Source organism: Lynx rufus, unplaced genomic scaffold (genome assembly GCF_022079265.1).
Source record: "Lynx rufus isolate CCGP_SWC_20201006 ecotype Redwood Valley unplaced genomic scaffold, mLynRuf1.p SCAF_13, whole genome shotgun sequence".
NCBI lineage: Eukaryota > Metazoa > Chordata > Mammalia > Carnivora > Felidae > Lynx > Lynx rufus.
The window spans coordinates 53,859,027-53,875,402 of record NW_025814827.1 but is presented as its reverse complement, the minus strand read 5'-3'; the positions used below and the strand labels follow the sequence as shown (position 1 = coordinate 53,875,402).

Genomic DNA, 16,376 nt, shown 5'->3' with positions numbered 1-16,376 from the left:
ATCCTGCAGAGGCTGCTTTGGGTTCTCTCCATGGAGACTTTGCTCCTGTTTCTCCATCTTGCATTCCTTTGAAATGTTGTTTGTCTCTTACCATCTCTTTCTCCATCACTTCTTTTATGTTTAAAAACTTTATGTCAGTTTTCATAACAACAGATGTAAGCAAGCATGAAAAAAAGACAAAAGCAATGTATTAAAAATAGATAGCCATATATACAACAATAAGCCAAGGAAACTGTCATACTGTATGTGCTCCAAATGGAATGTGAGCCAAAAGCATGATGCTCTCTCTTACATAAATAATATATTACACATCCACTGGGAGAAGCAGCAGCTCTGTCCCTAAATGGGAAGAGGATTTTTTAGCCCACTTTTATATCATTTTCTTTTCCTTTTCAAACTCCTTTTTCTTTAGGTATACACTGTAAGTCATACCATCTCAGACAGGCCATATTCCTCTTCCAAACCATCCATGAAGTATTTTATTAACTGTTAATAAGAGAGAGTTGAAAAACCTGATGGAGAAATCCGTGGAGCTTGTTAAAGCTCCTCAAATATATGGATTTACCAGTACTGTCTCAATATTAGCATATTTTCTCCTACGAAAGAGGGCAGAAGTGGTTTCAGTTAGATGGAGTATAGACAAAGCTGATATAAAGGACTTCTAAAAGATTTTTTAACTTGAAAAGAAACCTGCAAAAGCTTGAGAAATGTGACTGTATAGAAAACAGAAAGAAGAGGTTTAATTACAGACCATGGATTCTGGCCGATTTGACAATTAAACCTAACAACAGAAGGGATTTACACTAGATATAAGAAGACTTTAAGGGCAGAGAGAGTTGTTAAACATTTTAATGGGAGGCTGTGGAATTCCCTCTGGAAAGATCTTTAATGGAGGACAAATTCTCTCCTATCTGGGATGGAGGAAAAACAATCCTTGGAAAAGATGAAATGAAATGAAGGTCCTTATGAGGTCACTTGCAGTCCTGAAACTCCAGGTAACATCCTTACTTCCCATGGAAATAAATAACTGTGCAAAACCTCTAAGAGATTCACTTTGGAAGATTCAGAAGAAAACACTCATTACGCAGGCAATTTAAATCAGAAAGTATTTATCAAGTGCCCAATATTACCTAGCCCCAGGGAGACGTACGCCCCCAGCAGAGCACAGATCTGAGCAGCAGTGTTGGCCAATGGACAGAGAACACAATTATTCACTTCAGTTAATTTTTTAAAAAAATCTTTGAACTCCAATCAGCTTTCTGGAACTGTCTATTTCCTGAACTTGGTGAGCTCAAAAAAAATCCCACAAGAGCTGGCTTTCACATGAGATTTCTGGCATTACTCATGGTATCCCTGGATCTTTTTGTAAACAGAAAAGGCTTCTGACAGTGTTTCCATACTTCATTTCTTTTTCTAACCCAAACTTGGACGGACAGAGCCTCTTAAACTATCATCAAAACATGGATTATAAAATGCTAGCCAAATTTGAGTTATTTTGCTATATTCCCATGTTGTAGAACAAGAATTCAATTAGCTTAAGTTTTAATGAACATGAGGATTTTTGTTCATGGCTTGTAAGAAATCCAGTGATTCACAGAATGGATCTTCAGCATCAACAGGCAGAAGAGACTGAGGAAGAAGAGAGAAAAATCACACAGAGAGGAATGCTCTTCACACTTATTTTCAAATCTCAACATGTCTCAGCTGAAGAAAGCTGAGGAGGAAGGACAAAGTTCAGTGGGAAGGATGTCAAGGTGGACATAAATCGGAGCAAGAAGTAAATTCATCACAAATCTTTCTCAAATTCCAATTATAAATAGTACATCTTATAGCTTTTTCTTAATTGCATAAAATCAATAAATCCTATAATTAATGGCTAAGTAAAAAATATAAATGACCATATATGAGGATTATTTTTAAAATTATGAAGTGTGAAACTTTTTTTTAAATGAAAGAGTGGGAGAAAATTTCAACATTACATTTCAGCCTTCTGACATTACAGCAGTGGATTTTTTAAGTTGCATATTCTGAGTTGTTAGCTGTAGCTTTGGAAAGATGAATCAGTCTTTTAGGTTCCATCCATCCACCCTCATCATGATGAGCTAAAGTCCAAATCTCTTATTGTTTTTCTCACTTCCTTCACGACAACTTTGTTAGATATACGTACTCCTCTGAAGCCAATTTTCTACAACAAATATGTCAATAAACTCTCCCATTAACCATGGTAGAATAAAAAAATGTGCTGATATTCCTACCATTTCTTTTTTTTTTTTTTTTTTTTCCAACGTTTATTTATTTTTGGGACAGAGAGAGACAGAGCATGAACGGGGGAGGGGCAGAGAGAGAGGGAGACACAGAATCGGAAACAGGCTCCAGGCTCTGAGCCATCAGCCCAGAGCCCGACGCGGGGCTCGAACTCACGGACCGCGAGATCGTGACCTGGCTGAAGTCGGACGCTTAACCGACTGCGCCACCCAGGCGCCCCAATATTCCTACCATTTCTAATGGCTGTGCATGTTCACCTGTATCTATTGTTCTATTTTTAGGTTTTATATTTGCATGATACATGTTATCGTTATATGAAATAAGTAATTATAATGTCTACATAAATAAAATACATCAACAAATATTACAGTTTGAGAGGTTGTGGACTAGCTACAGAATTATGGTGATTAGTTATACATTTTTGTACCATTTGTCTCAGACATGGGCATCATTATCCTTCCCTTCCTCCCTCCCTCTTTCTTTCCTTACCACCCTGTCTTTCTCCCTGATACCAATCTGGTCAAATTCAAGTATTCTGAGTATTAAGAACTACACTTAATGCACTTTGGTTTTTAAATGAGAGAGATTTTTGTTTTTCTTTTTTTTATACAATATAAGAGGATGCCATGATGTTTCATTACCAGAGCATGACAATAGGGTTGTTCTCTTGCAAAAGTAATGAAATGATAGCATAGTTCTGATTGATAGAATTTAATTAATAGATTATTAAATAAACCTATTTCAGAAGTGTTTCTCAACTTATATTTATTGGGTTTCTATTATGTGCCAGGTATTGCACTAGGCAGTGGAGATATGGCAATAAACAACACAGACATGAACCTTGCCATCCTGGAGTGTGGAGTCTAACAAAAATTATAATCATTCATTCTCAAATTTGGTCCACATAGTCCAAATCTATCATCACTAAAAATATGCACTTAGTTATAACAAAGTACTCATGGCTAAATTATTCTCAAGGAGGGCTCTTTTAGGGATGCACCTATGAATACTGAGGGAGTAAACTATTCTAATTAAGGTAGCAAAATCCAATATGCCCAGATTTATAACCTAGAAATGAGCTCCAAACTGAAACTTGGCATATACGAAGGAAGTTTATATAGTTATTTACACATGCATGATTTTAATGTCTTGGGACTACAAGTATATCTGGTCCAAGGAATCTGGTTTCATCCAGATTCAATCCTGATGAAAGATTTTTTTTAAATAAATGAGTTAATACTTTGTAGACGCATGTGTATATCTGTAAACACACATAAATGTGTGTGCATAACCACGTGTGTGTTATACTTCTCCCACAAACTTCCTACTTTTCAAAAACAAAACTTCCTACTTTTTAATGGATAAAATGAGATGACAAGGGAAATATCACAAGTCACAAATTTTCTTTAAGCAAATGTCAGTGAGCATATAGAATCAATTACTTAGAAAGAGGCTGAAATAGTGTGTTCAGATGAGTTACTGGGATGTATAGATGTCCTTCTGGAGAAAAGCTGGAGATCTGTGGTCTAAAAATATTTAGAATAAAAATTATACAACCCCAAAGGTATTAGCCTGCTTGACTCTTTCTTGGCTTCAGTATAAGAAAATATGGGTGTGTATGTATGTGCGTGTATGTTTATGTTTTGTGTCTTATGTAAATGAATGAAGGTTCAGCAGGAGCACCACTTCCTTCTTAGCTTACCCCAGTGTGCCTCATTAGGTACAGAGTGTCACAGAAGTGCCTAGTTTAAGAATGTATGAGCTCTGCAAATGCCAACATTATTAAAAATATGCTTGGGAATGCCCTTGTTTCTGAGAACTAAAATTGCCTCCTTGACAGGACTGGAAAATGGCTTTTCCGCAAATGATATTCCTCTAGAGTATCTCTCCATGGGGACCCTTCTTCAGTAACTCCCTTTGGCAATAACAGGATCCATGAGGTTGAACCTTCCTAGGGCAATGCTGCCTTTAGTGCATCTCACCCAAAAACATAAATATTTTCAGCCTTAGCTTTCCTGAGTCTGACAAAACATGGGAGGTTCCCGTGAGACTCAAAATGGTAACACTTTCCCAGGGTGCTAAGGTGCTTAAGAAAGTTTGGGGAGTTTCACAGAATAGCCTGATGATTGGCTAAAGAGCAAACCCAAGTCCATCATGCTTTCTCTGCTGATGTTCCATTTAATATGTAGCACCTTCTTTCTTATCTAGGCACAAAAAGCTCATGTGGAGGGAGGAAAATGCATTTGCAAGAATTTTTCCTCTTGTGGAGAAGAAAATATGGGACAATAGTGAGCAGGCAAGGAACACGTGAAGGAAAGATTGTGGGTATTAGAGCCACCCAGACTGGGTTCAAAGTGACTTATTTCTTGTGATAGTTATTGATACAGCCCAACAACAATTTCTTGCTTTCTGCCTTTCAGGCTTAGAGTAGAGATGCATTTCCCCATCTACTTTGGAGTTGGGTGAGGCTGTGTGATTACTTCTGGTCATGATTTTGAAAGGAAGTGAACTGTGTCTCTTCCAGGTAAAGGTTTAATGGCAAGAGTGAGACCCTCCAGAACTCTCTTTTCTCTTTGCCACATTGAAGGAATATTTAAGAGGATGACTGATCCTGTGAGAAGTAAATCTTCATAACCGTAAACCTTTGAGACTTGGGGGTTGTTTGTAATTTCAGCAAACCCTAGTCTAACCTGAGGCACAAGTTGTCTTTTAGGCTAGTCACTTAACCTCTCTGTGTTTCAGGCTCAGATGCATGAAGTAGGGAAAAATAATTCAGGATCATTGTGAGCATTAAATAAGAATGTGCACAGGGGGCACTAACATAGTCAAATAGTAAGATTTGACCAATTTAGTTTTTTTTCTCCCTCCATCCTACTCCTATCTCATAACACGCACACACACACACACACACACACACACACACACACACACACGAATGTACTTCCCTTTTTATCAAATGGTGGAATAAATAACATCTATCCTTGGTCCCCTTCCTAGATTTCTTCTCTCTACCCCTTCTATCTTCCTCTCCTAGTGCCCTTCCATTTAAACTAAATGTTAAAATTGACATTTAATTCAGTATTATTCTCCTACCCCCATAGAATACCTGCATCCAGTAAAGTGCACTCTTTTTTACCTCAAAGAAATGAATTAAAAATTTTTAATGTTTATCTATTTTGAGAGAGAGCAAGTAGAGGAGGGGCAGAGAGAGAGAGAGGGAGAGAGAGAATCCCACGTCGGCCCTGTGCCGTTAGCACAGAGCCCCATGCAGGGCTCAATCCCATGAATCGTGAAATTGTGATCTGAGCCAATATCAAGAGTCAGACACTTAACCGACTGAGCCACCCAGGCGTCCCCAAAGAAATGAATCTTAAGGCTGGGATTTAAGGCAGGATGGAAATTTAGTAAAGGAAATAGTTGGTTTTGGACAATCTTAATACTCCAAATATGATTCCTCAACCACAAATCTACCTCTTTCTAAGGTGAGACATGGTAGCGAGATTAGGAGAAGAAAAAAGCAAGTTAATGAGTTTATCTGTGAAAGTACTATGGTTAAGTTTTTCCCATCCAGGGTTCTCCAGACTATTCTGAACAGGTACCAGGACTTTTTTTTTTTCTAATATGGAATGCTTCATGAATTTGTGTGTCATCCTCGTGCAGGGGCCATGCTAATTTCCTTTGTATTGTTCCAATTTTAGTATATGTGTTGCGGAAGACAGCACCAGGACCTTTTTTGAAATAACTAAAATATCATCTAGGTTCCCTTCTATCCCCACCTTCCTGTTTTGAGAATACATGCATGAAATTCTAATAAATTATAAAAACTTAGAATAATCATACAGACATAATATTTGGGTTCAGTAGCATATCTTATACACTTGGTTATGGTATAACTTACATTGTAAGTTATATGATTTAGTGTCGTCATTATGATATGGTTACGAAAACCAATGCCTTCCTGATATAGGCAGTTATAGATGACAACCAGTGCCTTACTGATGTAAATGCATGGAACATTAAACCTAACATTTATTATTTTTATATCAAGACCACTTTGACAATGATAATACTTGGTTTTCATCATTAAACTTTGGTAGTCCTTTTTTTAAAAAAAACAAATAAATAATTCCCAGCTCATATCATATAAAGTGTAATCATACATCATACATTTTTTTTCTAGCTACAAGCCAGATTAGCCTACATATGATTATAACCATTGAAGATACATAATTTAAAAATAGGAAATGCAAAAAAGTAGGTGAGGGACATTTCCATGCAGTCACTTAACTGAAACATACACATAGTATGGAGCAGTTCTGGAGCCAAAGGTGGCAGTGAACCTAACAAACACCCTTTCTTATGAGGAGTTTAAATATTCCTCAAATTTATTTTATAAAAAACCAGAAAGAAATCTACAAATATGTGGGGTTGAAGCCAAATCTCTCAGCTTAACACAGGAGGGAACACTGCACATTCACATCTAATTAAGAGTCGTTTTTCAAAAGTTAAAGGCTGAAATTTTTGCAATTTAATCCAAATTTTATTAGCAAACTCTAATGATTATCCTGATAATTGCAATTAATAAAAGCTCCCAAACAGGTCAACTCATTTAAGTGCTATCTGTAATCATTTGGATTTTAACATGATGGTTATTACTTATTACCCTGAAACCAAGCTGCGCAATGAGATATTGATTACTTTTAACCTTTAGATCCAAGGATTCAGGAAAGGTCAGAGGAGGGGAACACTACACCTTTCATGGCTGGCAAACGTATTGCCTTCAGGAGAATTCAAATGATTCCCATTGGCCAAGTAGATCCAAGATTAGTTTATTCTCTGGGCTGACAAGAAATGATGATGCTTTTAAAAATAACACCCAGCACGTATTTAGTGAAGTGTTACATTTATATAACCAATGGCCTCAAGATGTGCTTCACATCACAGCAATTCTCAGGCTGTTAACCCTTTAACAAGTTTTGCTCACGGAAGCATCTTTGTTAGGATGAGATACTAAACGTAGTAGCTCTAATTGGAATAAACTCATCTCATTAAATTCAATTGTAGGTTCCAAAAGGCTAAACACAATCACTGGACACCGTTGGCCACCAGCACTCCTTTTGGTTTTCTTTTTCCATGACAACATTTAGAAATATTTTTCACATTTGCCACTGAAAAGCAAGGAGTTAGCTCTTGGTAGGGTCCAGCAGAATTACGGGCAAGGGAAACATAACTGTTATGTGTTAGATTAATTTGCAGAACACTTGGCATTATTATTGCCAAGTCGTCAAATTGTTCCAAGTTGTTCCGGAAGGTTGTTATTAATAGTATGTTTTCTGAGGAAAGTTCTGTCTACTTTTGGAACTGCATTTCTGTTGCCAAGGAAACTCCTTGAAGCACAGTTTTCTAGGAGCACACTGCTGCTTTTGTTTGCCAGTGTCCTATTCATATCATCTAAGTAAGCGTTTTACATGCTCCAGCCTTCAGTCCCAAATGTTGAAGTGTTAGCCCATTTAAGTTGCTTTTTCAAACACAGCTAATGCCTGCTATGATTTCCCTCTTTCTCTCCCCCCTTTTCTCTCTCCCTCTCCATCCAAAGCCCCTCTCTCCCCGCCTTCTTCCCACTCTCCCTCCAACACGCCCAACTCTTACTATTCAAGGTTTATTTTTTTTTAAACAGTTGCATTAGGGGAGATAGTTTTCACAAGTTTTTGATAAATTAACTTCAATTTGAATAATAATTCCATAGGTTGTAGCATTAGTCCTTCAAGTGTTAATTATCTTTTCACTTTAAAATTAATGTAGTCATTTCCTCCTGACTCCTCTACCCCATTTATTGAAGTGCTGAGGAAAACATGTCATTGAGTCCTGAGCCAGCCCTGTTGTTGTGATTAAGCGTGGTCACATGGCCCATCTCTGCCAAAAGGAGGGCCCTGAGAAAAGGTGACAAAGACAGTGATTTCCTGTCAGCAAAGAGTACGACAGGGCTGTCTAGAAGTGATGCAAATGAGGGGAACTTTCCCCACGGCTTGTTTGATCCACTCTAGGCCAGAGCAGGCCAGGCCAGGGAGAGAGGGAGCAGCACAATACAGCAGAGGCAGCCCAGAGAGCCAACGCACCTTCCGGACAGTAGCTCACCCACCAGAGACAAAGACTGCTGGCGGCCTTTCCTCGCTTGCCCCTATGCACACACAGCCAACTATTTCTTGGCATACTATTCTCTTAACATCCTTCTTTTTTTTTCCTCTTAAAAAAGTGATTCAAACAGGCATTGTAAGCTCCAGCAAAAACAGTGTTTCCTATATTGTTCAGAAACCTCATCCATCCACTTTTTCCTCTGAACATGTTCAGGATGAGTTTTATCCTCTCTCAAAAAAGGAAAGAAAAGAAAAATATATGCATATTTAAGTCTTCATAGCAAACACTGATTCATCAATGCTCACATTAATATGGCAGTTAATCTAAGGACTTTTTAACTTTAATAAAAATGGAAAAACAAATCCATTTCTACATAGCAGTGGAGGTAGCCTAGATTTTCCTATTCTGATCACTTTTAAAATGACTAGATAATGTTATTTGAAATATTATAATGATTTTAAGCATATTCTTCTTATCTTAATGGAGTTTTAATCTAACATACAATTAAGCTCTACAATTAATCTACTGAGAAAGAGGTAAAAAATTATCATTAGATTCTTGTGCCTGATATATCTGCTACATTTTTACCTTGTCTGCTTCAATGACTAGTAATTTGCTTCATTTTGGTACTGAAATTCCAAACTAAATCCTAATTAACAGAATTTAATTTTTTGACACACTTCTTTTATACCCAAACACCAACATGTAAAAAAAAAATTTTTTAAGGTAATGGATTTTCTTCTATTTTAAGCCTACCTCCTATGACCTAGACTATGAACCACCCTAACATATTTTTAGAAGCTCAAGTTCAGTCTTAAAGGTATCAGGCCACATATGAAATTATTTAGACCTGGTCCAGAACAAAATAAAAGAGAACTATTAGAGAGGGTTGAAATTTGTGAATTTATAAAATATAGAGATAGCGTGATTAATCTGTTTTCTCTGATTGGTTCATAGCTATGACAACATCATTTTGGCATCAATAGTTATAAAATAGCAAGCCAGCTATGTCCCATTTTTCTTTTTTTATGCTGTTTCTTATTCCCCAGAAGTTTTTCTTTTAAAAGTCATAATGCTTGCCTTTTAATACAGACCCAAATTCTCTAAAAGTGACATTTTCTCCTTTAAAATTTATCCCTTTCTCTTATCTGTTTTTTTCCTAAAACAATCCTTTCAGTGTTTAGCTCTTTTTATTTGTTCGTATTTGTTTGTTTTTTTTTAGCATTTTCTTATCTATTCATTCACCCACCCATGATTTAAACTTACTCTTTTCTATTTAATTGTTTTAAATTATTCATTTTTGTTTGGTATTTCAACTGTGTTTCTTTCTCTTCAATGCTTCTATTTCCCTCTCACTTTCCTAATATCCTCTTCTCTTCAAATATATAATATTGATGTCCTCTCTTATTAATTCCACCTGGCCAAACTATCATCAAGAGGAGTGCCACCTTCGGGTGAGAGCTGTGATCAAAGTCTGTAAACATTACCTGGCAACAGAGTTAGAGAAAAATAATTAATTCACTTGGTAGAAGTATTATGTTTAGAAACTTACTTGTAAGAAATATGGTGGTTAGATATTTCACTACCATGCCATTCTAATCCCTTACATATTAAAAAAAATCCTAAGAGAAAATGTATTCATATCTAAGTATCAAAATAAACTTAATGTCGTCAAATGAAGTGTGATTTTTTTTCTCATGGAAGATGTAAATTTTGCGATTGAGCACATTTCCCTCTTCGCTTTCACTACCAGGAAACCCAGAGTGGAGTTTTGGGATCTTTATTAAGTGTGTAGGACCATACAGTCTATATGCCTACATATTAACTCTTCTCAGAGAAAGGGACTCTAGTCTATGTATATTTTCCCCAGTTCTGATTTGTATTTCAGTGTTAAAAACATTTTAAAAATTTTCCTGTGAATTCTTATAAGCAACCTCAAATCCAGAGCAGAGTAAAAATGTAATTAGCCTCTTTAGTGAGCATTGTATTATGCAAAGTGAACGGGCTTTTTCCTTTTGCACATAGGACATAATTGTGTAACACTTATACCAACAGAGAAAGATAGAGGTCATTTGCATTTTTGCCATAAAAGCAGAACTATATGAGAGCAACTAACCCTCAAAATTAAATGTAAAATCTTCAGTATGAATTCCTTGAAAGTATAAAGGTCTTAGTTGAAATGCGTACTAATTTATACAATCTTTAAGCTGTAAGGGCTATTTTAACCCCTTGGAAATGATATAATCTAATATTTTATTGATGAGGAGCAGCTAGACCATTCTCAAGGAGTAAATCCATAAATGTGCTGTTTTTGGTGAGCTTCATACTATCTGAATACTATCTGAAAACAGCTCTTGTTCAAGTATAATAGTAGTAATCACCAGACTGCAACTTTTGAATTTGGCCCTTGAAATTAACCTTTGGACTCTAGAACTCCACACCAATCCAGGATCACGAAGGGCTCTGTCATCTGTGCTTTGCACTTGGCAGAGAATGGGCAGTGCTTTGTGGCAACAGTAAGGAGTCCTGGCCAGGGCACACCCTCCCAGCCCTGCAGAGTCAACTGTGTCTGCTGCAGAGGACAGAACGGCAACAGCAGCAGCCTGAGCTCCAGCCTCGTTGATTGTGGAGATACTTCTAGGTCACTCAGTCTATAAAATTCATAGGATGGGGGAGGAGGTGTCTTAAGCTTCCCTGAGCCCAAGAATAATGCCACCTTTGATCTGTAGAAATGAAAAAATGGAGCTTTTCCTTTGCAAGTGGGTTTTAAATATTTCTCCATTAATAGTTAATGCACATGCAGACCAGCAGAGTGACAGCTCCCAGTGATTATGAATTCTGGCTACGTAACTCCAGTCCAAATAGGAGCTGAACTTTCAAAATCACGGTGGTTACTTTTGACAAATTAAATTGTCCTACTTAGGAAGGTAGAAGGAATGAAGAAAAAGAACGTGAGAGAGGGGGAGCAAATTCTCCTTGGAGGTGATTCTCACATTGAGGAAGAAAAAACGAGAAAGAACTACGTTTCTGTTTTCCAGGCTGACAATACTGCCAGTGTTTATTAGAAAATAGCTATAGAAGGTCCCCATTCAGAGGCTGGGTCAGTGGGCCGGACAAAGAAGGGAGAGGGAAAGATATTGGCAGTATGGCTTACTATCTCAAAACAAGTAAGAAAGTATTTTTAAGGAAGTGGTTATACAAGGAAAGTATATATAAGGAAGATACAGGTTGCTCTTAAGACCCTGCGGTTGAAAATTTAGAAAAAAAAAATGGTCTTCAATTTCTAACAATCTGAAAATAACAAGAAATGGTTTAAACAGAAAATCCACTTTGTAGCCCATTGTAATGTTAAGGTTCTAAATTATGTCAGGTTGTGTCAATGTATTCTTTGCCTATTAAGTCTAATTCCTTTCCTTTAATAAATCCCTTTGGTATTTTGCTGGTTTAGGGTAACCAATATACCACAATAGGCACCCAACTTGGGAGGTCTGCTGAATGAATAGTCTAAGGTATTTATTGGTACCTCCCTATCTAGGAGTAAAGGTCAGATGACTTTCTATTGAAGACCAGAATATACAATAAATTGGTAAAGTCAGGCATGTAGTACTTGATGTTGAAAATGCTAAAAAATCTTCACTCTCATTGACTACCAACTTATTATACTTTCTCTAACACAACATATCCAAATGTGGACTTTGGGGATCAACTTAGGACTGTATAATGCATATAATGAACCAGGATCTGGGCATGACTATCTACTCCAGGGAAAGAGTTGAGTGATGAAATATAGAGATGCCCCCAGAGAGAGGACAGAAAAACTTTTGGATTCTATGATAACAGGAATACTGATTCTGTCCTGGTCTCCAGTTCCTGGGATTTTACCATTGCTCAGCTGAAGGTCTCTCTTAAACGTTTCCCCTTCATTCTTTACATTAATACCAGAGATCACAAACTTCATTCTCATTCTTAATTTTTTAGTATATGTGCTGCTGAAGCAAGCATTCATCCTTAATTTTTTCACTCAACAACTATTGGTTCAACATCAGCTATATAAGGTGTTTTACTTCACAATGTACAAAATACAAAAGCAAGGGATTTTTCTTGGGCGTTACAGAAGCATTTTAAGAAATGAAGATGATGTACATAGGTTGAGATGGATTGGGAATGCTGTGACATGTGGTTGGGCATCCTGTTGAATTGTCACAATGACTAGGGAATGTGAATAGTAAATGCTCTATAGTGGACAGGGTAGTCCCCTTCACCAACAAAAAATTGTTTTGTCCCAAATGTCAGTGGTGCCCTTGATGAAAAATGCTGAGAAAGCATTGATATCTTTCAGGGCCAACAAATTTAAAGATTAAAGTCTCAAATGGTATTGAAAGCCTAGGAAGGCCTGGGGACCAACTGAAAAAGCCCTATTACTCAGGGGTCTCTATGATCAATAGACTTCAAACCTCCCTCCCCCAAGTCATCAGTTGAGTTGATTTCTGAAAAAGCGCATTAGAACAGACGAATGGGACATTGAAAATGTTGACCTAACCTAAGAATCCCTGAGGATTCTAGACAAAGACCTGAAATTAATTTTCCTCCATCAATTTTTCTAATTCAGGAGCCATCCCAAGTTCTAAATGACTCCTTAGCCAATATCCTCAGGATTGCTTTGGAGGTTTCTAAAACTCTGGAATAATGTGGGGGTTTGTATAAAGAAAGACTCTGCACACTTGTAGCATTCGCCTTTGGTGTGTAATTCAACCTTTAATTTTGCTTATAAGCCAAATGCAAAGTTAGTGCTAGTCTCATGAACTTAGTTAGCTATGTTGAACACCTCTAAGCAGAAAGATGATAACAGGACATGAGTCACAAAGGAAGAACCCTGGTATGGAAAATGTTTGGGAAAACACTATAATCCAGAAGTACTGAGTGGGTGGAATAATAGCTTTGAATGTGCCAGAATGGGAATTCTTAGGCAGAGCACTTACAAGGAAACCACAAGAAAAAGAAGACTGATTTCCTATTAATTGTGATGTAAATTATATGGATGTGATTTTGACAAAGAATAGCACTGTTTCTGAAAAAAAATAGTGGTTTATGTGCAAAATACAAAATGCATCAAGAAGAAAAGAAATGTTATTTGGCATCAAGAGTGCAATAAAATCTGAGATAATGGCTTATGATTAGTTAACTTTTGTATTATTTTTTCCTGGTTGGCTCGATTTTTAATGCTTAAGTATTAGGAATAAAACTAATATTTTTGTATCAATAAATTAATAAAGATTAATAGGCATTTTTTCATACATAATTCTTGATCCTGACATGAAATGTGAAATCACCTAGCTTTGTTTACATTAGGTGAAGACTGTAACTCTAACAATATATTATGCTCAGAAGATATATTGGATAGCTTTGTTGTTAATGTGGACAGCTATCCATACAGGAAATAGCTAATAGTCAACAAACTCGATTAATGTCGGAACACAATTCTTTAAGGAATAAAATATCACCATGTGCTGACTCCCTGGGGAGCTTATATCTTCTCTTAACCAAGACGATTCTCAGGGGACACTAATTAAAGTCAACCAGACCCTTGAAAAATATAAATAAAGATCTCTCTTTAGAGAAGGTAAAAGTTAATATATTAAGGAAAGGAACTCAAAATGATAAATAATGAGGAAGAAAGAAGACAACTTTTATTTGACCTTGAATGTACTTCTTATTCTATAAGAAATTTTTTAAAGCTAGAGGGTAGTTGTTTCTTGTCATTATACTGTTGCTGATTCTGTGGTTAGTTATTAATTTTATTTTTTATGATTCACAATCTGCTCTTTGAAATATGCCATATGCTCAAAGCAATTCAAGGATGACAACTGTCAGAATTACTCCAATAAAAATTGCCTAAATGAGGAAGATTTACTGCAATCTGATATTTCAGTGGAAAGTCCCTCTAACCCTCCCCAACAGCTTTTTCAGACACTGTGAATCTTGCAACCATTTTTTTTTCAGTCAAAATCACATAGATGTTTTATAAGAACTTCTAAGACTATTTAAGTAGAATTGGTAAAACATACTAGGCTAAAGGTGAATTAGCAGACACGGAAAAACAATATAGATAGTTATTAGATGGATTGCCTGCAATCAATATATAAGTTCCAAGCCAGTTTTCTTAAATCACACGAAAATGTATTGACTTAATATGACAACGTCTGCTCTATGTATCACTAATAAACATTAAATTGAATGAGCCCTCTACCCTGAAAGTAGCAAGCCAAACTGAAGGCAAATTTCTTTTTTCTCTGCAAAGATCTGAGGGGTGGATAGAATCCACCTGAGTGCTCCAATGAAAACACATTTTGTTAAATGTTACCAGTCCATTTATCCTTCATTTTGTTTCAGTCTATTTATTAATGCAGTTTCATTTATTGCTATTCATCTTGGAGATAAATCTTTGTCCTTCTATAGAATTACACCAAATAGAATGTGATAAAGGGAACTTTCTTGCAATTATGATGTCGGTGCGGCCTGTCAGCACACAAGGGATGGAAATGAGTTTGGGGACAGGGAAGGGAATTCTAATAGACACCATGATACATACAATGAACGCAAAGATATCCTGAGAGAGAGAGACTTGTCAGGCTAATCAGATCTTCCACAGCAAGGTAAAGGCAAGAAGGGTAGCTCTAACCTTGTAAAGATGCCGCTGCTGCTCCTCTGACATCATCAGGTCGTGGCTGTCCATCACGAGGGACTCCATGTCAATCAGCCAATCCCAGAGCTCCTGATATTCTGAATCAAAGTCCAGAAGCCTGAAGATAAGGCACAAAATGTATTATGCATAAATACAGTGTAGTTGTTAAAATCTCATATTAGAATAATATATTCTTGAAAACCCATGATGTTCCTAGGTGATACCTGTAAAAAGAGAAGAGAAAAATTCTCTGTGTGGTTACACAGTGGGCAAAATAGAAACTCAAGCCTGTGACATAGCATTTCTTAGATTTTGAAAACATAACATGTAATTCTGATGCTCATACCAGCGACACTTCATCACTCTTTCCATCTGCAAACCCTTTTTGAGGATTTGCAGCACTTGAACAAAATGACTACTTCTATGTCCTTGAAAGAGAGCATTGCCATATTAACAGTGTGAGGAACGGAGGGTCAGTGTCTTGTGAAAGTTACATGGCTCAGAATTTGGGGTCAGAATAGCACCCTCAAAATTCAAATCTCTTTATCATCTACTAGGTTTTCATAGGTATCACATCCTAAAATCATCCATGATTAAGAATACTAATTTGACTAATTTCTCTATTATGATCACAATTTCTTATCATATCTTAAATATCATTTTCACTGGGAAATGACTCAATCATTTATTTGTCCCTCTGCTGTCTACCTGCCTATCTCTGCAAACATATATGCTACATTTATTGTCATGGATGAGTAGCCAGCATTTCAGCTTAACACTGAGAGATAGGCTTGAGTGACTCTGGTAAGCCAGTGAGAACCAGGGGCAGATCCAGTATTAGACAGGTGTTCCCCACAGACATGTAGGAAACAAAGGTAAGGACAGGAAGTCAAAACAATGAATCTTTGAATAGCCAGCAATCATTAAAATTCAAAGGAGGATCACTATGGTTTTCAACAAAATAAATCATTAGAATAAGGAGCTTAAAAGGATTAATGTGATTCTCTATTGAAAGCCTGGTGCATAAGTAAAGCCCAGATTCTTCTAAAACACTGTGATCAGAAAATGAAAGTGCAGGATGAAAAACTATGACTTTGTCCTTTCTCCAAAAATCATCTCTTTAAAAGAAATCACATCCTTGCCAAACTGTAACTGAGCAAAACCCTATCAGTACCAATGAAGCAGCAGGCTCAAGTATGAATCTGGATTTATCTATCAAGTGAGTATCTTATTACTATCTTGTTCCTGTCTCTGTACGTTAAATGACTGCTTTTCAAGAAAATGAACATCCACT

General features: G+C 36.7%; 1 protein-coding gene and 1 non-coding gene across 2 annotated transcripts in view; both read right to left on the bottom strand.

Moving 5' to 3' along the window:
* Positions 1–16,376, bottom strand: part of AKAP6 (A-kinase anchoring protein 6) — a 366,558-nt gene that overhangs the window by 106,969 nt on the left and 243,213 nt on the right. Inside the window, exon 8 of the mRNA XM_047074636.1 lies at positions 15,080–15,200. Coding sequence (XP_046930592.1) covers positions 15,080–15,200 — 121 coding nt within the window. The remainder of the gene's footprint in view (positions 1–15,079; positions 15,201–16,376) is intronic.
* On the bottom strand, positions 5,881–5,987 carry LOC124508980 (U6 spliceosomal RNA). Its single transcript, XR_006961348.1, has one exon. It is a non-coding gene; the product is annotated as a U6 spliceosomal RNA (small nuclear RNA).